At 50.6% G+C, this 25,302-nt stretch overlaps 2 protein-coding genes and 1 non-coding gene across 19 annotated transcripts in view; 1 reads left to right on the top strand and 2 right to left on the bottom strand.

Annotated features, from left to right (window-relative positions):
* Positions 1–1,702: 1,702 nt before the first annotated feature.
* On the bottom strand, positions 1,703–5,477 carry RPL12 (ribosomal protein L12). Its single transcript, NM_001251929.1, has 7 exons — positions 5,326–5,477; positions 4,776–4,849; positions 3,652–3,750; positions 3,321–3,402; positions 2,369–2,455; positions 1,909–2,021; positions 1,703–1,755 (listed from the first exon to the last, which is right to left on the bottom strand). The coding sequence occupies exons 1-7, from the start codon at positions 5,360–5,362 to the stop codon at positions 1,750–1,752; spliced, it is 498 nt and encodes a 165-aa protein (NP_001238858.1). The 5' UTR covers positions 5,363–5,477; the 3' UTR covers positions 1,703–1,749.
* On the bottom strand, positions 2,533–2,662 carry LOC112204468 (small nucleolar RNA SNORA65). Its single transcript, XR_002938113.1, has one exon. It is a non-coding gene; the product is annotated as a small nucleolar RNA SNORA65 (small nucleolar RNA).
* Positions 5,478–5,554: 77 nt separating the features above from the next.
* Positions 5,555–25,302, top strand: part of LRSAM1 (leucine rich repeat and sterile alpha motif containing 1) — a 51,779-nt gene continuing 32,031 nt past the window's right edge. For 8 of the 17 annotated variants that reach the window (XR_010148839.1, XR_010148838.1, XR_010148840.1 and 5 more), the window contains exons 1-9: positions 5,993–6,132; positions 8,574–8,677; positions 9,076–9,132; positions 9,654–9,698; positions 11,394–11,471; positions 12,888–12,956; positions 15,056–15,140; positions 16,135–16,256; positions 21,571–21,661. Coding sequence is in view for 11 of the 17 variants with exons in the window: in XM_063788245.1 (XP_063644315.1) it covers positions 8,606–8,677; positions 9,076–9,132; positions 9,654–9,698; positions 11,394–11,471; positions 12,888–12,956; positions 15,056–15,140; positions 16,135–16,256; positions 21,571–21,661 (619 nt within the window). In the remaining 6 variants the exon portion in view is untranslated. Of the gene's footprint in view, positions 5,718–5,976; positions 6,133–7,521; positions 8,678–9,075; positions 9,133–9,653; positions 9,699–11,393; positions 11,472–12,887; positions 12,957–15,055; positions 15,141–15,495; positions 15,908–16,134; positions 16,257–21,570; positions 21,662–25,302 lie in introns of those variants that run through there. The other 9 variants (XM_001149463.6, XM_063788251.1, XM_063788252.1 and 6 more) reach the window with 9 other exon arrangements.

The following is a 25,302-nucleotide window of genomic DNA, read 5'->3' as shown; positions in this document are numbered from 1 at the left end:
TGCACTCCAGCCTGGGCTAGAGCGAGACTCCATCTCAACAAAAAAAGAGCACACCCAGAGGCTACTGGTGTTGAGGGTAGAGCGTGCTGCTAATGAACCAAGAGGCACATCCCTTTCCATGGAGAATAGGAAGCCCCGAGAATGGGGAGGTGTGTGACAGCCATGCTGGACTCAGAGGCAGGTGTCATAAACTGCCCCCCAGGCTCCTCATTCTCCCTTCTCCCTCATGGAGAACAGTTGTGTTCCCCTTGTATTAGAGATCCAGATTTTTGCCTTTGGCCTGCTTACTGTCTGTTTCCTTGGTGACTTGGTAGTCCCTTCTAGGACACTGGAATGCTTTTGTGCCAGCCCCTCACTCTCATCACCTAGGCTGGAGTGCAGTGGTACAATCATAGCTTGCTGAAGTCTCTACTCCTGCACCCTCCTACCTCAGCATCCTAAGTAGCCAGGCACACACACCACCATACCCAGCTAGTTTTTTGGAGAAAGTGTCTGGCTATGTTGCCCAGGCTGGTCTTAATTCCTGACCTCAAGGAATGCTCCTGCCACAGCCTCCCAAAGTGCTGGGATTGAGGCACAAGCCACTTTATCCGAAATAGAATCCTCTCCCTAACTCAGGAGGTCCAGGTAGTTAGTCCTTTCCACTTAAGGCAGTTCTCCAACCTGAGGTGACATAAAAGCACTGATCTAGAGACACTGGCAAAAACTAATGTGCAAAGAAATGAGTCATATAGGGGAAATCAATTTCTCTGGGCTACAACTTCCAACTCCCTTTACTCCAGTACCCAGAATCCTCTCCCAGGTGGTGCTTCAAGCTGTTCAGGAGTGCTTTAGGGTTCATCGCAAAAACAAAAGGGAGTGATGAACACAGGCTCTAGAAAGTTCATCAGAAGGAACAGAACTGTGGGAAGATGAGACTTGAGAAACGTGAGACAGCAGAAAATAACTTTAAGCCACTAGTTCAGAGGAAAGGTTGGAGTAACCGTTTATAGTTACTTCAACAGATGACGTGAACCTCACTTTCACAGGACCAAAGGATTAGTCCAGGACTCGGAGAGTGGTTAGGTCAGTGGTTCTGAGCCCTGGCTGTGCACTGGAATGGCTAGCAAAATAGATCCTGGGCCCCCAACCCACTCATAACTTCAGTTGGTTGGGGATGGAGAGCTACACTCCCCATGTGTTCCGGTTTTGTTAGAGCTTATTTCTTAGGAAAGGCTTCATGATAGTCTACAAAAAGTGCTTCGTGGCCAGGCATGGTGGCTCATGCCTACAATCCCAACACTTTGGGAGGCCAAAGGCAGGCGTATCAAGAGGTCAGGAGTTCGAGACCGGCTTGACCAACATGGAGAAACCCTGTCTTTACTAAAAATAAAAATTAGCCGGGCATGGTAGCACGTGCCTGTAATCCTAGCTACTTAGGAGGCTGAGGCTGGAGAATTGCTTGAACCTGGAAGGCAGAGGTTGTGGTGAGCCAAGATTGCACCATTGCATTCCAGCCTGGGCAACGAGCGAAACTCTGTCTCAAAAAAAAAAAAAAAAAGGAAAGAAAGGCTTCCTTTCTGAGCTCAGCCCAGCCCATACAGGGCAGTTTTGTTACCCACCACAAGGTGCTTGTTACTTCTCCACAGGTTCTGCCACCCTGACCCCACTGACCACCCCACAAAGGAGCTAGCTCCCTCAAGGAAGACGCCACACCAGAAAATCCACCAGTTGTCAAATGATCCTTTATTGAAATATTTTCCTTTGTGCTTAACTCTGTGGGAAAGAAGAAAAAAAAAATCAGTAAGAAGTTTAAAAGGATTATCCCACCCCACCAGTAACCATTTCCAAAACTTCCCAGCTTATCTCTGTGAATACACTGGGTGGCCCCCCTTTCACCCCTACTGTAACAATGAAAATGTCACTTACGGCTGGGCATTCCACAGCACCACTGTTGATGTCATCGATGATGTCATGAGGGTGGCGGCCATCAACATTACAGCCCACAGACTGGGCAGTCCCCAGGATCTCTTTAATGGTTCCTTTAAGTAAAGAAATGGTGGCATTGGAGGTGCTGGCTCAGTCCCTCACAATCCGCAGATACTGGGGAATACTGAAAGGGTTCATAGCAGGCAATGGAAGGAATGAGGTTCCTGCTCCCCTAATATAGAATATAGAGCTCCATCTAGTTCCATAACCCGGAATGCAAAGCTTCCATGGGTCCTTGATGCCCAGATTAAACACATCCAATTTACGATCCATCCTTTCAGTCCCAGAAAACTGCACCCCATCTTGGGTCTCACTGAGCACCCTTCAAGTAAGAAGAATGTTATCACTCAGTGAAAAATACAACCACAGTTACGGCGGTTACATGTTGTCCTGCTCTTACCAGAGAGTTCTCTGGCTAAGGATCGGTGCCGCATCTGTCGAGCAATGTTGACGATCTCATCAAAAGTGATATTCCCACTGTGTTTAACTGCAGAAGAGGAAACAGCAAAAGCTCTTTTAAAGTCTGAAGCCAAAGCAGATCATGTGTCCTTCATTTTGTTTCTAGGCTGTTCCCATGCTTTCGGCACAGAGTCGTCCACATGAAGAACAACCCTGTTTCCTAAGCTGGGGTTTACTATCAGCTCACCACTGGATTGCACCAGCCAACAGAGACGTGGTCAGGTGCAGTGGCGGGTGGCTGAGGGCAAAACCAAGCCTTCACAAATCTGACATGGCAGAAACTGTTTTAGAGAAATGACAAGCTTAAATTGCCAGGGAGTTAAACTGCCCAGTACCTGCCAGCTGTATGTGGTCTCCTGATTAGAGGTCATTATTGCTGACACCTTCCTCCCACATGCACCGATTGGGGCCTGCCCCACACAGGGACTACATGGCACTTTTTTTTTTTTTTTTTTTTTTGAGACGGAGTCTCACTGTCACCCAGGCTGGAGTGCAGTGGCACAATCTTGGCTCACTGCTACAACCTCCACCTCCTGGGTTGGAGTGATTCTCCTGCCTCAGCCGTCTGAGTAGCCAGGACTACAGGCGAGCACCACCAGGCTAATTTTGTATTTTTTGGTGGAGATGGGGTTTCACCATGTTGGCCAGGCTGGTCTCGAACTCCTGATCTCAATTGATCCACCCGCCTCAGCCTCCCAGAGTGCTGGGATTACAGGTGTGAGCCACCCAGCATACATGGCACTTTTTGATACTACCTGGCTCTAGCAGCCCTAACCATATCAACACCCAATACCCATGTCAACCCCAGGTTTCCTTTAAGGGAAAACACAGCCACATATATCAAACATCTCACAAACCATTACCAAAACCAAACTAGGGAAAAGACAACTCACTGTTTTTTTGTTTCTTTCTGTCTCTTGGTGGTTCCTTGAGGGCTTTGATGATCAGGGCAGAGGCAGAAGGCACCACCTCAATCTGCAGAAGAGATTCTTGAGTGAATACTCCACCTCCAGTGAATACTGCCATGCACGCTGGCTCTCAAAAATCATGGCCACACACTGTCCAAGTCTTTGCCCTAGGTCCGTACTCTTGACAAAGCCTCCCCAACAAGGTAAAATCACTCTCTGCTCACCACTGGTGGCATAAATACTCTTCAGGAATCCCAGAGGGTTGCTACCTCTGTCCCCCCACCCTCCTCTCCCGAAACCAAGCACAAGCAAATACCTGGGCCTGTCTGTTCTGAATGGTCAGTTTCACTGTAATCCTCAGGCCCTTCCAGTCACCCGTTGCCTTGGCAATGTCATCACCAACCTTTTTTGGAGACTAGAAATAAAGGCATGTAATCAACATGGTGTCCAGAGGTGAACCACAGCCTTGAAACCTGCCCACCACTTCTCACTTGGCAACAAAGGAAGCTATCTCAAGTACCTAAGGGCACCTTCTCAATCAGAGCACAGCTATCACCATAGCATAAATTGGGGGTTGGGGTTATCTTGTCCAGAACTGTAAACTGCAGACTTGGCCACAATGTAACCTAGACCCCCTCCTAAGTGCCCATGTGCTTAAGGAGGGGGATTTTCAGCCCTGCTGACATTAGAATCACCTAAGGAGCTTTCAAAATACTAGGCTCCCATGTCAGACCACCCACGTCCATCTTCCTGGATGGAGGTCTGATTATTTGCTACTCTGAAGTTCTCCTCCTCTAGTAATCCTTAGCCTCAACAGGAGGCTAAGTGTCCCTTAAGTGCCAGCTAACGGCCAAGGAAGAATAGTTAAGATACACGTTAAAAAAGACCAATGGGGAAGAGCATTTGGGGCAGGGGAGCATTGTGCAAGGATTAAATAAAGGCCTAATGAAATTCAGAGAAATCCAAGAGGCCAGAATGACGGGGAAGCCAGCAGTTGCTCAGCAGGCATGAGACACAGCCTGCCACATTAACTGCTAGGTTTACATCTACAACACAGCTGGAAACGCTCGCTGGATCTTCACCCACACCCCGTTTAATCTTACCAACAACGCCATGCCCACTTCCTGACGAGGAAATACAGATGTTGGCTGCCCAATGTCTCTAAGCCAGTCCTAACTTCAAAACTCCCCCTTGGGCCCACCCCTCAGGTACACCAAAGCAGCAGTGGAGACACATGGAGCTAATTACAATTTAAAGACAGCGGGTTCGATTTTTCACACACGACCTTCCTAAGGTACCTAGTACTAGTTCAGTGGCTCAGGCCTACTGAGGGTGACAGTCCAAGCCACGAGGGCACCTCTGGCACAGGCGTGACTCCACGAGCCGGCGCTTAAAGTGAAACAAATGTGAAAAAAATGCCCCTTGGAGGGGATAACGTACCAGACCCAGGGGGCCGATCTTGGGGGCCAGGGCAGAAGTGGCACCGACTTCACCTCCGGTGCACCTCAGGTATACTGGGGGAAAAGAAGAGTTAGTGTCTCTGCAGAGGGAGCCCCGAGCCACAGCCCTCTCAGCGTCTTTCCGGGGTTGGACACGCCACCCTCTGCCTGTTCTCGAAACAGCACAGAGCGCGAGGCGGGCCACCCGCTCCTCCCTCGGGTGTGGGCAGCTCCGAAACTCACACCGGGGAGGCGTGGAGAGAGCCCCGTCGCCCGCGAACCCAGGCCAGTGGGGCGAAACGCCCGGAGACAAGCCTTACCCTAGGGCGTGCGGGCTCCCAAGCCGCCACAGGTGGTCCAGTCCTCCCTCCCCACCTACACGTGAAGAAGCTAAGGCCCAGAAAGGCTGAGGCTTGGCCGGGGCGGCGCAACACCGGGAAGGTCTCTGGGAGGCAGCGGCTTTAAGAGCCCCATACGGGAAAAGCTTTGCACGCGCGGCGGGGCCGAGGGATGCTCCATCCCGCAGCCCCGGCCACAACTAGAGCACGCACCGACTTTGATCTCGTTGGGGTCGAACTTCGGCGGCATGGTGGAGGCGGCTGGTGTCGGATGAACCCGGATTCGGGACGACCGAAGAAAGTTGCACCTTGGCCTCCTCCGAGCCGAAAGCCGAGAGGCCGGAAATCGCGCGGACAAGCCAGATATAGGCAGGAAAACGCGGCCATCGCGAGAACTGTCGTCACTGCCCGGCCTTCCAGAGACGCCCTTGTCGCCATGTTTGTTGTGGGCAGGCGCCTGAGGCTGACGGCTGGCAAGCAGGGCACTGCGGTGCGCTGAAGCTAGAGATTCCGAAAGGGGGTTCGGGTAGTTCGCTCCGGAGAAGTCTGAGAAGAGGGGTTGCTCCGGTGATCCCAGGCCTAGCTGTTTCCCATATTCCTTTATCGTGAGTGTCACCCCGGTCCCCGTCACCCAATCCCAGAGCCCCGCCCCTCCCCTGAGGGGTCCGTAGTCCCATTCCGAGACCCCAGTACCGCGGCGACCCCTGCTCCCTCGAGCACTTGTTGTGTGCACTTTAGTTATCAAAACAGTCTATGTGGAAATCCAGTCCCGCTCTTCATTCGGAGAGTCCGCGATTCCTAGAGCCTCAGACTTCGTCATCCCGGTCTGCGTGACTTTATGAGATTCTGAGTTTCTGTTCCCAGCACCTGCCTTTGAAGGAGACCAGACTCCGGCTCCGCCGGGCCCGTGCCGAGTGGTCTGCGGCCCCGAGTCCGTGACCAAGCCCTCCGAGTGATCGGCCTGCCCCCGGGTGCACCCGCGGGTCCCAACGTGGGGGACCCCTCCATCTGCAAAGCCAGGTCAGCCACTGCAGACCCCATCCCAGGAAATATGGGTGTGGCCCTCCCCCCGCATCTAGGCTGGACGTCGGAGAGGGAGGGACAGGCATGTGGGGCAGCCTGGAAAGAACTGATCTTCGGGGAGGGGTGGGAGAGCGATGGTGGTTGGGAGGAAGTGGGGAGGGCTGCACATCAGGAAGGGGGTGCAAGAGGGTTAGTGATTGGGGAGCAGAAGGGTAAGTGCTGGTCATCAGGGACGGATGGGGGAGGGCTGTTTTCAAACCATTCCCCATCCTTGCAGGCAGGTGGGGTGACAAGAGGGCCTGAACTGGCTCTGCAGGCCTGGCTGCCTCCCCAGACAGCCCCGCCCCCGTGGGTGCAGAGCTGCCATCTTTGCCCATCCCTCTGAGGACTGGGTCTTCTTCAACTGCATCTCCTCCCATGACTATCTTCTCCCTAGCTCCTCTAGCGGGCCCTGAATCAATGTTGCTTGCATGTGGGTTGCTTTGTGGCTAACATTTATTGAGCGCTCATGTGCCAGGTACTGTACTATGGGCTTGACATACATGAAGTCGCTGGATCCTCACAGAAGCCAGTGTTGGTAGCATGGTTACTCACACTTTACAGATGAGGAAACTGAGGCTCTGAGAGGTGAACCAAGGTGACCTCTGCAGTTGTGGGTGGCAGATTTCGGATTCAAACCCAGTTCTCTTTTCATCCCAAAGCCTGTGCTGCTCACCATGCACTTCCCTGGGTGATTGCCTCCTGGCTCATGGCCATCCCTTATCCAGCTCTGGTATTTACAGACACTGTGCAGGCCCTGGGCAGGCAGTGAGCACCTGGCTCTGAGTTCAGGACAGTGTACTTCGTGTGTGCCAAGTTATGTGAGCACCAAGCAGTCGGGCAAATCCCGCAGGTCAGGACTTGAGAGACCACGGTTCCAGGCTGCAATCCAGGCTGTACAGCCAGGCCACTGAACTTAATAAGCATCTACTTCTTCACTTTATTTATTTATTTATTATTATTTTCTGAGACAGAGACTCCCTCTGTCACCCAGGCTGGAGTGCAGTGGCATGATCTTGGCTCACTGCAACCTCCGCCACCTGGGTTCAAGCGATTCTCGTTCCTCAGCCTTCCAAGTGGCTGGGACTACAGGCGCATATCACCACGCCCAGCTACTTTGTGTATTTTTAGTAGAGATGGGGTTTCACCATGTTACCCAGGCTGGTCTCGAACTCCTGGGCTCAAGTGACCCACCTGTCTTAGCCTCCCAAGGTGCTGGGATTACAGGCATGAGCCACAACACCCGGCGTGTTTCTTCACTTTAAAAAGGGTTATGGTGAAAACAAAATGGAATAATAACTGAGGGTGGTAAGCTGAGAATTGCTTTTTAATTTGTATTCACCGCAGAGGTCTCTTTGGTCATGATGTAGTTGAGCTCCCTGAGGTCCTGGCTGGCTCTGGATTGCTCCTGCTGATCCTGCTCTGACAGCGTTTGGGGGGCTAGAAGTGATTCATTGGCAGAGTCTGTTAGAGTCCTCAAAGAACAGCCTTGGAAAGTGCCTGACGAAACGTCTCTAAGTTTCCCTAGAACAGGAAAAGGATAATGCCAAGGCCTCACTATGGGTCGGTGGCAAATATGGGCCCCAACCCAGGTCATCTGGCTTGTCTGTCTCCACCTCATCCTGCAGCTCAATGTTTAGTCAACAAAGAACAAGGAGTACTGAGTGCCTGCTGTGGGCTCAGGACACAGATGGAAGAACTAGAAAGATGCAGCCCCTGACCTCATGGAACTCACTAGAAAGATGTGGCCCCTGACCCCATGGAACTCACTAGAAAGATATGGCCCCTGCCCCCATGGAACTCCATGAAACTAGGAAGACGCAGTCCCTGGCTCCATGGAACTCGCTAGAAAGACACTGACCCTTACCCCATGGAACTCACTAGAAAGACACAGCCCTTGCCTCCATGGAACTCAATAGAAAGACGCAGCCCCTGCCCCCGTGGAACTCACTAGAAAGACGAAGCCCCTGCCCCCGTGGAACTCACTAGAAAGACGCAGCCCCTGCCCCCGTGGAACTCACTAGAAAGACGCAGCCCCGGCCTCCGTGGAACTCACTAGAAAGACGCAGCCCCTGCCTCCGTGAAACTCACTAGAAAGACGCTGTCCCTGACCCCATGGAACTCACTGGAAAGTCGCAGCCCCTGCCCCCATGGAACTCACTAAAAAGATGCAGCCCCTGCCCCCATGGAACTCACTAGAAAGTTGCTGCCTCCATGGAACTCTCTAGAAAGACCCAGCCGCTGCCTCCGTGGAACTCACTAGGGAGACACAGCCCCTGCCTCCATGGAACTCATGGTCCAGCAGACCAGCTGCATGCTCTGTGTTACTGCACTACCTGTCCCGGGTGTTGGGGGCTGTGACAAATTCCCCAGTCCCTAACTTCTCTCCTGTGCCCCAGGGTCCTAAAGATCGCTCTGGGAAAAGGGAAGGATGCCGCTCTTCTTCCGGAAGCGGAAACCCAGTGAGGAGGCTCGGAAACGCCTGGAGTACCAGATGTGTTTGGTGAGGGAAAGTGGGTTTCCTCTAACTCTATCCCATCTCCTCCTCGGTCCCCATGGAGTAGGCCTCCGCACTGCCCCCGACAAGCCGTGCTCTTTCCCATCTGCCTCCCCCACCCACAGAAGAAATATTTGACTTAGACCCAACAGATGAGGCCCCCTGCCAAGGGTGCTTCTCCCCTGTAGACTGAACGCACTGTCATTGCTTTTCAGTTCCTCATCCCTCTGGGCCTCAAGCTCTGGGAAAGCAGGGGTCATTGGTTCACCTGCCAAATGGACCAGTTGAACCAGATAGTGTCTATGGTCCTTTGCAGCTGCTTACATTTATGTTCTTTGCCTGGCTTGTCCATTCTGCAAAGATGTTTTGTCTTAATACTTTTTAAAAATTCTTTTTATCCTTAGGCAAAAGAAGCTGGGGCAGATGACATTCTCGACATCTCTAAATGTGAGCTCTCAGAGGTAAACTGAGGATAGTGTTGGGCTGTGAATTGGATCTGTCCCGTTTTCTTGGATCTTGTGTCCCTAGGAAAGACAGAGGTGGACTGGGGCTTTAGAAAGGCCAGAAGCTCTAGTCATGAGATGTTTCCTTAGATTTTGTTCTTGTCCAAAATAATTGAAGATGATCCTTTGGCCTCAATATAACGTAGTCTCCAAGAGTCAAGGAGTCTAGGTAGAAAATGTACCCACAGACTCCTACATTGCTAGAAGGGCCTGGCATTCTCCAGCCCCTGAAGGGGTTCACAATGGGGACAGGGTGGGTGGGGCAGGGCAGTCTCCTGCCAGCTGACCGAGGGAAGGGCTGGCCACATCCCCAACACCACTGCTTGCCAGCCTTGCCCCTGGGCTCAGCACTGCCACCTGCTGTGGCGTTTTGCCCTTGTTCACCTCCTGCCTGTCTCTTCCTCACGTGAATGCCACTCAGAGAACAAGCTAAAAACTGGCAGGAGGGGAGACACTTACTCTTCTTTATCTTATCTTAGATTCCATTTGGAGCTTTTGCAACATGCAAAGTTCTGCAGAAGAAGGTAAGATGGAGCTTCATCTTCAGAGACTTTCTTGTTGCATGTCTGCTTGTTTGAACCCACAAGGGACTTTGAGGAGCTGTCTTCCCGGCGTAGACACCTCCTTTCTCTCTGCTTCTTATGCTCTTGGCCTGCAGCAGGTGTTTTCACAGATAGGAGAGTAGGCTTTGGGGTTGGACCTTCCTGTGTCACATTCTAACTCTGCCCTCACTGGCTTCATGACTTGGGCAACTTCCTTAAACTCTTACTTCTCAGTTTCTTCCCCTGTGAAATGAAGACATTCATAGTTCTCCTTTCTGAGGTATTGTGAGAATTAAATGAGTGGTACATAGCTAGATAGAGATAGAAATATACTGAGTGTACATGCCTGCCACGTAGTAAAGGCTTATGAACCCCGGTGTTAGTAATAATAGAAACTCACCCCTTTTATTCTGGTCACCCAGGGGAGATTCAGAGGGGAGTGAATGATTTTTCAGCAGAGCATTGCAGCTTTGAATGCAGATGGGTAGAAGCGCTCTAAGTGAAGTATCTAAATGAGAATATGCAAAAAAAAAAAAAAAAAAGTGTTCCATGCCAACAGAGTAGTGAGCTCCTTGGCGCTGGAAGTTTTTTTTTTTTTTTTTTTTTTTTTGAAGACGGACGCTCTGCTCTGTCACCCAGGCTGGAGTGCAGTGGTGCAATCTCGGCTCACTGAAACCGCCGCCTCCTGGGTTCAAGCAATTCTCCTGCCTCAGCCTCCTGAGTAGCTGGGATTATAGGCGCCCACCACCACGCCCAACTAATTTTTGTATTTTTAGTAGAGATGAGGTTTTGCCATGTTGGCCAGGCTGGTCTCGAGCTCCTGACCTCAAGTGATCCACCTGCCTTAGCCTGCCAAAGTGCTGGGATTACAGGTGTGAGCCACCACGCCCAGTCTGTGCTGGAAGTGTTGGGCAGCAGTCGATACCTAAGAAAAATGCAGTAGATTGGCTGGGTGCGGTGGCTCATGCCTGTAATCCCAGCACTTCGGGAGGCCGAGGTGGGCAGATCACGAGGTCAGGAGATCAAGACCATCCTGGCTACCATGGTGAAACCCGGTCTCTACCAAAAATAAAAAAAAATCAGCTGGATGTGGCGGCATGCACCTGTAGTCCCAGCTACTCGGGAGGGCGAGACAGGAGAAGTGCTTGAAACTGGGAGGCGGAGGTTGCAGTGAGCTGAGATCACACCACTGCACTCCAGCTTGGGCGACAGAGCAAGACTTGGTCCCCCCAAAAAAAAAGAAAAGAAAAAAATAGCAGTAGATGACCTGGACTGAGCCCTGGCCCCTCTGCCAGCCCTGGAAGTTTTGCGCATGAGCTTTTATTTAACATCATGGCAGCCCTGGGAGGCAGGCACTTTATTATTCTTTATTTTCCACGTGAAGACGCTGGTGCTGGGAAGGTTATGATCAGGATGGCTGCAGGGGGATCCCTTCTCAGATGGAAGGAAGATGTAGACCTCTAAGGTCCCTTTCACCCTTGAAGATCCAGGTTTTAAGGAAGGGCATTAGATTCCCCATTGGGAGAGTTCATGATACTGACCCGCATCCCCTGTGGTGGTGTCTGGGAGAGCAAGATGGTGGGGCGTGGCACGGCGCTGGGCTGGCTCCCACGCCCTTAGCCTGCCCTGCCTGCTGCTCTTCCTCAGCCCAGCATGGCTGCTCATCTCTCCACACAGGTGCTGATCGTCCACACGAATCACCTCACTTCCCTGCTCCCCAAATCCTGCAGCCTCCTGAGTCTGGCAACCATCAAGGTACTGGGCCCTCCTCCCAGGCAGCTGGGGCTCTGCATGGGGTTCCACGCGGCAGCTGAGCGCCTGCTCCCTTTGGGCTGCCTCTTGCATGTCAGAGGGGCCCAATCTACCAGTCAGTCTGGGATTTGATCAGTATCGTTTACTGGATACTTCTGTGGGCTGTGTGTGGGATAGGGTGACAAAGATGACCAGCCACAGGCCCTGTCCCTGGGGAGTTTACATGCCAGGAGGAAAGCCAAGTGACAGCCTCATGGCGAGTCAGCTAGCAGAGGGCGAGGAGACTGATGGTCCCAGGCAAGAAGGAAGAGGAGGGACGCCCAGGTGATCTGGAAGGACTCCCTGCTGACTGTGAGCTCCTCCCCGGATGGGCTGGGAGGCATTCACAACATGTGGGAGGTGTGAGCCCAGGGTTGTTGTGTGCAGACCTGAGCTTGGGAGAGTGATATGCACCTTCAGAGGAGGCCGGCAGCACAGGTGTCAGCCCAGCAGCACAGGCCCAATCTGTTATACTATATTGTTTAGGGAATAATGACAAGAGAAAAGCCTGTATGTGTTCACTACAGATGCTTTCTTTCTTTTTTTTTTTTTTTTTAATATTTTGCACCTGAGTTTGGTTGAATCCATAGATGTGGAGGGTACCTGTGTGTGCACATGTATAAATATTTCTCCAAGGCCTTTTTTGTGCATTTTCATTTTTAAAAAATTAGCAGTCAGTCGTGGTGGCTCACACCCATAATCTTAGCACTTTGGGAGGCCAAGGCGGGTGGGTCACTTGAGGTCAGGAGTTCGATGACTAGCCTGGCCAACATGGTGAAACCCCATCTCTACTAAAAATACAAAAACACCAGCAGAGCATGTTGGCTTGTGCCTGTAATCCCAGCTACTTGGGAGGCTGAGGCACGAGAATCACTTGAACCCAGGAGGTGGAGGTTGCAGTGAGCTGAGGTCGTGCCACTGCACTCCAGCCTGGGTGACAGAGTGAGACTCTGTCTCAAAATAAAATAAAATAAAATTAAATTAAATTAAAAATTAGCAAGTACAGTTAAGCAAAGGGGGAAACATCTATAATTTTACACTGTGGAGTACCACTATCAATATTTTATCGCATATTTGAAAGTCTTACATATTTATACAATGGAGTGTTTCTTTTTAACATATTAGTATCTAGGCATACTGTTTTATAGCATATTTTTTCAGTTAACAGTAAAAATAAATATACATAAAATAAGAAAATGGTATAATGGTTTGAGAAGGAAAATGAGGCGGGAATGATCAACACTGAGTGGGAAAGGAGTGGCAGGCACTCTGTTTCTGCACTGGGGGTGTGAGGTGGCCCCAGCCCCTCCTCAGCGCTCTGGAGCCCGGAGTCTGAGGGACTTTCTCACTTGGAGACTCACAGGGGTCTTTCTTCTGTAGGTTCTAGATCTCCACGATAATCAGCTGACAGCCCTTCCTGATGATCTGGGGCAGCTGACTGCCCTCCAGGTAAGGCTGCAGAAACAGAAACCCACCTCGGATGGCCCTAGTGAGACCAGGCAGTCACTCAAGCCTGGAATGTTCTGGCTGGGCTCCAGCCAGTGGAAGCAGGCTGTACTCAGTGCCAGCTCCACCCTCCCCTTGGCCCTTTGGGGTCTTTTTTTTTTTTTGAGGCAGTGTCTCACTGCATTGCCCAGGCTGGAGTGCAGTGGCGCCATCAGAGTTGCAGAGGCAACCTCTGCCTCCCGAGTTCAGGCGATTCTCCTGCCTCAGCCTCCCTAGTAGCTGGGATTACAGGTGTGTGCCACCACTCCCGGCTAGTTTTTGTATTTTTAGTAGAGATGGTGTTTCGCCATGTTGGCCTGACTGGTCTCAAACTCCTGACCTCAAGTGATCCACTCACTTTGGCCTCCCAAAGTGCTGGGATTACAGGTGTGAGCCACCACGCCTGACCAATTGTACCACTTTGAGCCACAATAAATACCTTGGTGTAGGACTTTTTGTATATGTATTTTTTTTTTTCTCACTCTTGTCACCCAGGCTGGAGTGCAGTGGCACCATCTCAACTCACTGCAACATCTGCCTCCTGGGTTCCAGAGATTCTCATGCCTCAGCCTCCTGAGTATCTGGGATTACAGGCACACGCCACCACACCTGGACAATTTTTGTATTTTCAGTAGAGACTTGTTTTCACCATGTTGGCCAGGCTGACCTCAAACTCCTGGCCTCAGGTGATCCACCCGTCTTGGCCTCCCAAAGTGCTGGAATTACAGGCATGAGCCACTGCACCTGGCCAGTAGGTGTATTTTTATAGAATTGCTGCATTCACTAATTTGTAACTTTTGGATACCTGACAATAACTCATAGCATCCTTTGGTTCATCAAATATTCATCTTATTATTTTTAATGGCTACTTAGCTTTCCATTGCATCATTTTTTGTTTGTTTGTATTTTTGAGATAGAGTCTCGCTCTATCACCAGGCTGGAGTGCAGTGGTGTGATCTCGGCTCACTGCAATCTCCACCTCCCGGGTTCAAGCGATTCCCCTGCCTCAGCCTCCTAAGTAGCTGGAATTACAGGTGCCCACCACTATGCCTGGCTAATTTTTTGTATTTTAGTAGAGACGGGGTTTCACCATGTTCACTTGGATGGTCTCAATCTCCTGACCTCATGATCCACCCACTCAGCCTCCCAAAGTGCTGGGATTACAGGTGTTAGCCACCGCGCCTGGCCCCCATCGCATCTATTTTTAATGGTTAGTGTGTCATCCTGCTGGCCTCGCTCACCTCGAGGTGCCACCTTCTGGAGGGAGCACAGCTTCGGAATCCAACAAGCCCTGGTTCAGTCCCAGCACCACTGCTGGCCTGAGGCCTTGGGTGGATCACACAGCCTTAGGGCAGCCTTTTCCTTAAGGCCAGGGAAACTAGAGCCTCCTGTGCTGCCTCCCCAGATCCCCAAGTCTGTAGTCCCCTTCTCCCTCCTTCCCTGATGGTGGGGCAGTTACTGAGCATTTTGTGGTCAGTATAAGTGCTGGAACCTCAGCCAGAAGGGGTTCAAGGCCTGGCTGTGCTCTCCTGAGCACGTGACTTTGCCACCCTGAGCTTCGGTTTTTTCCTATCTCCAGCGGAAACAAGAATTTCTGTCTTCCTCAAGGGCCGGTAGGGGGAGATAAGGGCTTGTGTGTGTAGTGCTTGGGTGCCCTGGCCCGGCAGGGCGAGGGGTGCGGGGGTCATCACTGTGGTCTGTGTGTGGGTTCTCGTGTCACCTCTTCCTGTTTCTTTCTTTCTTTTTTTTTTTTTTTTTTTTTTTGAGACGGAGTCTCACTCTGTTGCCCAGGCCGGAGTGCAATGGTGCAATCTCAGGTCACCGCAACCTCTGCCTCCCGGGTTCAAGCAATTCTCCTGCCTCAGCCTCCCGAGTAGCTGGGACTACAGGCGTGTGCCACCATGCCCAGCTAATTTTTGTATTTTTAGTAGAGATGGGGTTTCACTATGTTGGCCAGGCTGGTCTTGAACTCTTGACCTTGTGATCCACCTGTCTCGGCCTCCCAAAGTGCTGGGATTACAGGCATAAGCCACTGTGCCTGGCTGCCTCTTCCTCTTTCTTAGGTCTTAAACGTGGAAAGGAATCAACTGATGCAGCTCCCGCGTTCCATTGGGAACCTGACCCAGCTCCAGACTCTCAATGTTAAAGGTAGGGACCAAGAAGCCGTGTCCGTGTGACCCTCCATCAGCTCTGGGCCGTCCTGGCCGGGATCCACAGGCTGCCCCACCCGGGAGCCATTGAGCAGGAGGGCAGCCAGTCTCCGGGGGTCGCTGTAAATGGACTGACCCCTGCTGGGTCAGCTGTCTTCATGGTAACCAGAGACAGGCTGTCTGGAGGGTTCCTGTGGCTCCTGAGAGCCAGGGCCGTATGGCCGTGTGGGGAGGCGGGCAGCTGGGCCCCGAGCCTCAGTCACTCATATTTATAATGGTGAGTGTAGTGGACTGATGGGGCGAGAGCTCCTGAGGAGCCGCAGTAAGGTTCTGAGCAGTGCTTCCACCTCCAGCGACGCAACAAGCCTCCTGAGGAGTCCACTGGGCAGGCTGAGGGCAGTGGTGCCATCCCCAGTTTACACACGAGGAAAACAAGGCCCGGGAAATCAAGTGTGACTTGCTCAAGACCACCCCGTGGGATGGTGACAGAGCCAAGACCACTGCACAGGTGCCTTACCCGCAGGAGTGCTCTGCTCGCCACACCCAGCTCTCTCCCTTCTCCTGGCTGTCCTTAAGCACTTCCTGCAGAGTGCCTCTGTTTATCAACTGTAACATATGAGTAATGAGAACAACAGTGGCGCCCCATTGCTCAGCCATTACAGCATGAGGGGCCCTGTGCGGAGGACCTCACACATCATCTACCTGAACCTCCAATCTCCCCGTGTTCTTATAAGGCTGGGTGGCAGTGTCATCCCCATTTTCCAGGTGAGAAAACCGGCACAAGGAGGCAAAGCCAGTTGTCTAAAGTCTCTTGGCTAGTAATTGGTGGAGTGGGGACTTGAACTGGAACTCCACCTTCTTGAGCCTACGAAACCTCAGAGCCCAGGATCTGTTGTGTGCCCTAGAGGTCAGAGTGGCTCCCAGCGGGCATCAGGCAGGAAGCTGGTGATGGGGATTTGGGGTGTTGAGCTGTGCTATTGGGGTCTCTGCAGACAACAAGCTGAAGGAGCTTCCAGACACCCTGGGGGAGCTTCGAAGCCTGCGTACCCTCAACATCAGTGGAAACGAGATCCAGAGATTGCCGCAGATGCTGGCTCACGTTCGAACCCTGGAGGTAAATGGGAAGCTGTTCTTGCCTGGGGTGCTCTCTGGCCTGCCCACCTCCCCTCTCTCCCACATTACTGAGTGCTTGCTCTGATCTCACGGTACCAGGGCCACACAGAGATGCCAAGGCATGGTCCTTGGAGGCTTGTAGAGAGGCCAATGTGTGAACATTCGTAATTATATGACTTTTGCTGCCATAATAGAGGCAGAAAAACATACATTAAGAATGAAGAAGAAAGAATGCTGAATCCAGAAGAGGCTGACACTTTAAGAAAGTTGTCGGTGGGGGAACAACACAGTGAGGCCTGTCGGAGGAGGGTGGTGGGGAGGGAGAGCATCAGGAAGAAAAGCTAATGGATGCTGGGCTTAAAACCTGGGTGATGGGACGATCTGTGCAGCAAACCACCATGGCACATGTTTACCTTTGTAACAAACCTGCACGTGCTGCACATGTACTCCTGAGCTTAAAAGTTGCAGAAGAAAAAAAAGTTGTGATATTCAAGCCAGACCTTAAAGGAGGAATAAGATTTCTGGGCTGGGCACCGTGGCTCACTCCTGTAATCCCAGCACTTTGGGAGGCCAAAGCAGGTGGATCACTTGAGGTTAGGAGTTCGAGACCAGCCTGGCCAACATGGTGAAACCCTGTCTCTACTAAAAATACAAGAAATTATCCAGGCGTGGTGGTGCACACCTGTAATCCCAGCTACTCGGGGGAGGCTGAGACAGGAGAATTGCTTGAACCTGGGAGGCGGAGATTGCAGTGAGCCGAGATTGCACCATTGCATTCCAGCCTGGACAACAAAGCAAGACTTTGTCTCAAAAAAAAAAAAAAAAAAAAAAAATTCTGAGCAGACCTGGATAACAGGGGCAGCCCAGGTGCAGGAGGCAGGTGGTGGGAAGCACAGATTGTCTCAGGGAGGGGCGAGGAAGTGATGTGGTTGGAAGCTGCTGAGCTTGTGTGATATGGGGCCCAGAAAGCTGGGAGGGAGAGAAGGAGGTAGGGAGCCGTTGGGATGGGGGTTCAGAATTATCCAGGCCAGGGGAATTCTCTAGGCTAGAAGTCCAAGATCAAGGTGTTGGCAGGGTTGGTGACTTCTGAGGCCTCTCTCCTTGGCTTGTAGGTGCTGTCTTCCCTCCCTGTGTCTTCACCTCATCTTCCCTGTGTACATGTCCGTGTCCAAATTTCCTCCTCTTACAAGCACACCAGTCCTATTGGATTAGGGCCCCGCCTAATGACCCCTTTTTAACTTAATTACCTCCTTAAAGACGCTGTCTCCACATACAGCCACATTCTGAGGGATGGGGGGATTAGGATTTCCACATAGGAACTTGGGAGGGGGACATAGTTCAGCCCATGACAGACACTGACAGGGGCAGCTGCTCACGGAAAGCAGCTCTCACAGTCATGCTAATGAGGTAGCTCACCTTTATCTGGGGCTTTCTAAGACTGGGCATAACCTGGAATCGCTCCGTGTATCGTCACAGAACTCTTGTGAGGCAGATACTATTGTGCTACTTTGTAGATGAAGAAACTGAGGCACAGGCAGTTTAAGAAACTTGCCCAAGGGCCACACAGTCACTGACAGCAGAGATCGTTGTAAACCAGGCCGTCTGAAGCTGACGCCTGTGCTCCCCACCTCTGTATGACTCGGCTTCTGGAACAGGGACTTCTCCATTCATGGTGGCACGCAGTCTGGCCAGCATTCCGGAGTGGCCTGGAGTTGACCCCACTCTCAGCCAGCCCAGCCTGCTGAGCAGAGGTGTCTGTGTCAGAGTGGGTGGGTGATCACAGAGACAGCAGAGGAAGGACTGACCTCAGCAGCTGGGGCCCTCCTGCCTGAGAAAGGGCCGGCTGGGGAGATGGGCCAACATGGCTTGTCCTCTCTGCTGCCTACTGGAACTTTCTGCAATGATGGAAATGTTCAGTGACCGTGCTGTCCAGAGCGGCAGCCACTGGCCATGTGTATCTAACGAGCACCTGGTGACCGTGCTGTCCAGAGCGGCGCCCACTGGCCACGTGTATCTATTGAGCACCTGGAGACCGTGCTGTCCAGAGCGGCAGCCGCTGGCCATATGTATCTGTGGAGCACCTGGAATGTGGCTTGTGTGTACAGCCAGGAACTAAAAGTTTGATTTCATTGAATTTTAATTAATTTATATTTAAATAGCCGTGGGTCCTTAGTGGCTACCATTTTAGACAACACAGCTCAGAGCACGTTCCCAATCCTGAAGCCATCTCGACATCTAGTACGAGTTCTGGACACTTCAATTTTTTTTTCTTTGAGACAGGCTCTCATGCTGTCACCCAGGCTGGAGTGCAGTGGCTCAATCATAGCTCACTGCAGCCTCAAACTCCTGGGCTCAAGAGATCCTCCTCCTCAGCCTCCCAAGAAACTTGGACCACAGGTGTACCCCATCACACTTGGCTAATTTTTTTATTTTTTGTAGAGATGAGGTCCCACTATGTTGCCCAGCCTGGTCTCAAAGTCTTGGGCTCAAGCAATCCTCCCGCCTTGACTCCCAAGTAGGTGGGATTACAGGTGTGAGCCACCACACCCAACCTGGACACTTCATTTTATTTCGATTCCTTTAAAAAAAATCTTTTGGGTTTCTTGGTGGCACCTCGGACAAACCTTCTTTTAGGATGAGATAACCATTCTGAGTTCAGGCTGTACTGTGGGCAAGATCTTCTTCAGGTGTCACGCACGCCACCCACCAAACAGCCCACCAGGTCGGTAACACTGCCTGTTTGGCTATGAGGAGACCACAGCCCCAGGACACTAAGGGGCCTGATTAAGCAAACACACGGCCAGCATGCAATGAGCCGGGATCTGAAGCCACGGCGGTGTCTTTGGCACAGCAATGTCCAGTCACTGCTCCTGCTGCCCACGATGAGAATGCTCTATGATCTGTGCAGCCAACATGGCCACCCCAGCCACTTGTAGCTGCTGGGCCCTTGAAATGTGGTGGCTGCAACCAACCATGGACTCAAACTTTAAATCAGATTTATTTTCAGTTACTTAAAATGTAACCATAAATGGCCACACATGGCTTGTAGCCAGCATCCTGGTATAGCCCACAGTCTGTGCCCTTAAGCCACCACACTTTACTGATGGTGACTAAGAGCACCCATGTGGGGTTCATTTGCTTCCAGGTATGGGGTTTTCTGCTGTTGGGCCCTCAGCATCTGGGCGGTCAGTTCCTCTTCCCTGGGGCAGTCTCCCACTCCCTGTGCAAAGCACGTTCACTCAACACCCACCGTGTGAGGGCTGGGCTGGCCAGGGCTGGGGGACCTGAGCTACCCTTCCCACCCAGCCACTTGTGTTACAGCAAAATCAGAGCTTCCCAGGCCTTCTCCTTTTCCAGGACTCCCCTGATACCCAGGCATAGAGGATATCAGTGCCTGCCAGCACTCTGGGATGAGAGGGCCTGTGGGAAGTCAGAGGTTGGCAGGGGGAGGGCTGGGTCCAACACAACTCACACCGTGGATGGGGCAGTTCTGTGGCTGTGAGCTGAGGCCCCTGCTTCCTGGGCTTCATAAACACGGAGGCATCTGCATGTGTGCACTGATAAACATTTGTCATTGCATAATTTAAAAGTCATACTGTATATTGTAAAACAAAAAAAAATGCAAATATTAAGAAACATTTCTGCCAGGCACAGTGGCTCAAGCTTGTAATCCTAGCACTTTGGGAAGACGAGGTGGGTGGATCACTTGAGGTCAGGAGTTCAAGACCGGCCTGGCCAACATGGTGAAACCCCATCTCTACTAAAAATACAAAAATTAGCTGGGTGTGGTGGCGCATGCCTATAGTTCCAGCTACTTGGGAGGCTGAGGCAGGAGAATTGCTTGAACCGGGGAGGCAAAGGTTGCAATGAGCTGAGATCACACCACTGCACTCCAGCCTGCCACAGAGCAAGACTCTGTCTCAAAAAATAGTAATAATAATAGCATTTCATGTAGATAGTAACCCAAAATCTAAGAAACCACTTTTAGTTTGATAGATATCCCTCCAATTTTTTTCTATAAAATATTAATGTGAAAGTGTATGAATATATTATATGAATATATTATCTAACAAAGGAAGAATCATATATATATATATATATATTTTTTTTTTTAATAGAGATGGGGTCTCGCTATGTTGCCCAGGCTGGTCTCGAACTCCTGGGCTGAAGTGATCCTCCCACCTTGGCCTCCCAAAGTGCTGGGATTACACGCATGAGCCACCACACCCAGCCAGTGAAATCATATTCTATATGCTGTCCTATAACTTCCTTTTTTTCACTCATGTATTTATCCAAAGTGACTGAGAGGCTGGGTGCATGACTCACACCTGTAATTCCAGCACTTTGGGAGGCGGGCGAATTGCTTGGGCCCAAGACTTTGAGACTAGCCTGGGTAACATAGTAGGACCTTATCTCTACAAAAAATACAAAAATTAGGCATGGTGGCATGTGCCTATAGTCCCAGCTACTCAGGAGGCTTAAGTGGGAGGATTGCTTAAACCTGGGGAGGTCGAGACTGCAGTGTTCGTGCCACTGCACTCCAGTCTGGGCAATGGGAGTGAGACCCTGTCTCAGAAAAATGTAAAAAAGTGCTTGCTGCTGTTGTAACCAAGCGAGTTATAGAGAAACACCACACTTTGAGACAAATTGAGGAGTCCTTTATTAGCCGGCAACCGAGAGTCAGCTAATGCTCAAAATAATCTTGGCCCTGAGGAAGGGGCTAGTTTTGTTTTTATACTGTGGTCTAAATAGGGGAGGGGGGAGTTTAGCTGAAGCAATTTTTACAGAAGCAGAACTGGCAAAAAGTTAAAAAATTAATTGGTTACAAAAGCAGTTACAAAAAATAAACAGTTCCAGGTGCAGGGGCTTAAACTATCACAAAGGGATAAATGCAGGGGCTTTATGTGCCATCCACTGCGCGTGTCCCCAGGAGCTGCTGGTGCAGCTCGCCTCAATATCTTATCAGTAAGTGCATTCCTGGATGTGCTTTGAGTCAGTTTACACTAGTTATGCCCTTAAGGGAGGGAGGAAAGGGGGCTGCAGGTGAAGAAACTAAAATGGAGTCTGTCCGGCTCTCTCTCTGCTAGGAGAGAGTCACTCAGGTTAAAACAAGGTAGGGCATCACACTGCCTGCCTGCAGTCATCCCAGGCACTGGGAACGCAGCTGTAAGTAACAAGACAGCTCAGCCACCTCTGCTGTCAGGCCATTCCTGCTGGGTAGAGGTGACAGAGAACACACAAATTGATAAGGAAATCGTGTGGTCTCCGGTTGCGTTGGTAGCGAACAGTAAAGCGGGTTACCCTTGTGTCTGCAGATGCTGAGCCTTGATGCCTCGGCCATGGTCTACCCGCCGCGGGAGGTGTGTGGTGCCGGCACCGCGGCCATCTTGCAGTTCCTCTGCAAAGGTAAAGCCAGGCCGCTGCCTCCTCCCCTCATTGAGGAACTATGACCCCCATGGCCACCCTGTGCCAGCCCAGGCTGGGGAACAGCGGAGACAGAAATGGCCACAGTGCCTACCTGCTTGGAGTTCGAGGTCTGGCAAGGGAAACAGGCAAAACAAATGTTTACACAGGGAAATAGTTACAGACTGTGGTCATGGGAGTACAGTGGTGCAGCTGATTTAGGTTGGGGCCACAGGGAAGGCCTGTCTTTGAGAGTGTGGCTCCACTGACATGGAGTCATGGTTAAGATCTAGAAAAAGCAGAAAGCTGTTCCGCCAGTAGGTGCATATGGAAGGGCCTTGATGGGAAGTTTGACAGAGAGAGGGCCAGTGTAGCTGGAGGGAGGAAGCAGAGAGAAGAGAGATGGGGGAAGCCAAAGACAGTGCCTGGGCCCAGTGTCCAGTGGGAGAGCATGTGATCAGTCATTAGGCTGCAGGGAGGAGAAGGGATTGGAGGAGGAAAGAGTGCAGGACAGGGGACCAGTTAGGAGGCTGTCGGGGTCATCCAGGAGAGACGCACAGCAGAAGGAGCTAAAACCCAGAGCCAGCACTGGCTGGAGGCGGGAGGAGAGCAGGATGCCCTGTCAGGCTGGAAGTTCTTAGCTAGTGGTTCTGGTCACCTGTGGGACTTTCAGAATGCAACCAAGACACACATGCCTATGACTTATCATGGCCATTGCAAAACAGTGGGGAAGGATGGTCTTTTCAATAGCTGATTCTGGATCAACTGGTTGTCCCTGTGGAAAAAATGAACTTTAACCTCTTCCTTAAACAGGAAGCAGGCAGTACTCATGATAAAAGATTGGTACCTTAGATTTAATTAAGGCCAGACATGGTGGCTTGTGCCTGTAATCCCAGCACTATGGGAGGCTGAGGCAGGAGGATCTCGAGCCCAGGAGTTTGAGACCAGCCTAGGCAACATGGTGAAACCCTGTCTCTACAAAAAAAATAATAATAATACAAAAATCAGCCAGGCGTGGTGGCACGTGCCTGTGTTCCCAGCTACTTGGGAGGCTGAGGTGGAAGGATCATTTGAGCCTGAGCTGTGGTCATGCCACTGCACTCCAGCCTGGAGCAAGACTCCAACAAAGCAATACCCTATCTCAAAAAAAAGGTTTAATTAAAATCAAAATATCTCTTCCTCAAAAGATACCATTTAGGGAAAGAAAAGGAAAGCCATAAAGTTAGAGATGATATTTGCAATACATATATATCCAACAGAGGACTGGGATCTGGACTATAAACAGAAATCCTACAGATCTACGAGGAAAAGACATTAGCAAAAGACTTGACTAAGAATTTTTACAAAAGACAATGTCCACACGGTGGCTCACACCTGTAATCCCAGCACTTTGGGAGGCTGAGGTGGGCAGATAACCTGAGGTCAGGAGTTTGAGACCAGCCTGGTCAACATGGTAAAACTCCATCTCTACTAAAAATACAAAAACTAACTGGGCATGGTGGCAGGCACCTGTAATCCCAGCTACTCAGGAGGCTGAGGCAGGAGAATCACTTGAACCTGGGAGGCAGAGGTTGCAGTGAGCTGAGATTGTGCCACTGCGCTCCAGTCTGGATGACAGAGCAAAACTCCATCTCAAAAAGAAAAAAAAAAAAGAGACGATATACAGATAACAAACAGTATCTGAAAAAAGTGCACAACATCATCTTAGTCAATGGGAAAATGCAAATTAAAACTGCAAAGAGATACTTTGACAAACCCACTAAAATGGCCAGAACTTTTCAATGGAAAAAAAAAAAAAAAAAAACTTCCTGCTGACAAGTCAACCAGAAATAAAAAACAAAAAATAGGCCGGGCGCGGTGGCTCACGCCTGTAATCCCAGCACTTTGGGAGGCCGAGGTGGGCGGATCATGATGTCAGAAGATTGAGACCATCCTGACTAACACAGTGAAACCCTGTCTCTACTAAAAATACAAAAAAAATTAGCAAGGCGTGGTGGTGGGCACCTGTAGTCCCAGCTACTAGGGAGGCTGAAGCAGGAGAATGGCATGAACCCGGGAGGAGGAGCTTGCAGTGAGCCGAGATTGCGCCACTGCACTCCAGCCTGGGAGACAGAGCAAGACTCCATCTCAAAAAAATAAAATAAAATGGCCAAAATTGAACTGATGATACCAAGAATTAGCAAAGATGTGGAGCAACAGGAACTTCCATATACTGCAGGTGGGAATGTAAAGTGAAAATTACCTTAAAAATTATTCTCAATATCTACTCAAGCTGAACATTCAAATATCCTATGGCCCATGAGTTCCATTCCTAGGTACACGCCTGTATTAGTCTGTTCTCACACTGCTATGAAGAAATTCTTTATAAAGAAAAGAAGTTTAATTGACTCACAGTTTCACATGGCCGGGAGGCCTCAGGAAACTTACAGTCATGGTGGAAGGCACCTCTTCACAGGGCAGCAGGAGAGAGAATTAGTGCCAAGTGAAGAGGGAAGCCCCTTATAAAACCATCAGATCTCGTGAGAACTCACCCACCACCATAAGAATAGCATGGGGGAACTGCTCCCATGATCTAATCACCTCCCACGAGGTCCCGCCCCCAACACATGGGGATTACAATTCAGAGATTGAGGTGGGGACACAGAGCCAGACCATATCAATGCCCAATGGAAATGCATATGAATAAATGCCAAAAGCCATGTGCAAAGATGTTCATAGCAGCACTATTTATGCCAGTCCAAACTGGAAACAGCTTTAATGTCCATTAGTAGTAGAATGGATAACTAAACTGTTTTATACTCAATGTGTGGATACCACACGGCAAGTGGAAAGAATGAGCCACTGCTCCTTTCAACAACCTGGATGAGTCTCACAAACAATGTGGAGTGTGAGGAGCCAGACACAAAGGAATATGTGCTCGTATCAGTCACCACAGAGCTTTGAACCAGCACTGGTTCCTGGTCATGAGAGTGTGTTCACCTTTAAACATTCATCAAGCTCTGCATGAAGATTCTGTGCTCTCGGCCCAAAGGCAGTGAGTTATCTCAATTGATTGCTCACAGTCAGTTACAGATTTAAGTCCTTGTTCCACTCTTTCTCCTCTTCTCACCGCTGCACTTGACTAATCTTAAAAAAAGGGAGAGAAAGATTTTGTGCTCTTTTCTGTATGTATGTTATATTTTACTTTAAAAGAAAGTGGAGGGGGGTGGCTGCGATCATAGCCACCAGGCCACACATATGCAAATTAGAGTCTTCAAGCAACAGGTGATTCCAATATACACCCTGGCCAATGGCTGAGCTAGCTAGACAAAAGCCTTTATTTTCTTTAAAAAGATTTTGGGGCCGAACAAGGTGGCTTACGCCTGTAATCCCAACATTTTGGGAGGCCAAGGCGGGTGGATCGCTTGAGCCCAGGAGTTCAACATGGGCAACATGGCAAAACTTCATCTCTACAAAAAGTGCAAAAATTAGCCCAGCTTGGTGGCATACCTGTAGTGCCAGCTGCTCGGGAGTCTTAGGTGGGAGGATTGCTTGAGCCTAAGAAGTGGAGGTTGCAGTGAGCCAAGATTGTGCCACTGCACTCCAGCCTGGGTGACAGAGAGAGACCTTGTGTTATAAAAAAAAAAAAAAAAAAAAAAAAAAAA

The sequence above is a fragment of the Pan troglodytes genome, chromosome 11 (assembly GCF_028858775.2).
Source record: "Pan troglodytes isolate AG18354 chromosome 11, NHGRI_mPanTro3-v2.0_pri, whole genome shotgun sequence".
In the NCBI taxonomy this organism is placed as follows: Eukaryota; Metazoa; Chordata; class Mammalia; order Primates; family Hominidae; genus Pan; species Pan troglodytes.
The sequence above is the reverse complement of the archived record's forward strand: the minus strand, read 5'-3'. Positions and strand labels throughout refer to the sequence as shown.

Bases quoted from the DNA above. Each gene is read 5' to 3' on its own strand.
- RPL12 (NM_001251929.1), bottom strand. From the start codon at position 5,362: ATGCCGCCGAAGTTCGACCCCAACGAGATCAAAGTCG. The intron at 4,850-5,325 runs GTGCGTGCTCTA...CTTTTCCCCCAG, and splicing joins CCCCAACGAGATCAAAGTCG to TATACCTGAGGTGCACCGGA. The intron at 2,022-2,368 runs GTAAGAGCAGGA...CTTTACTTAAAG, and splicing joins CTTAGCCAGAGAACTCTCTG to GAACCATTAAAGAGATCCTG.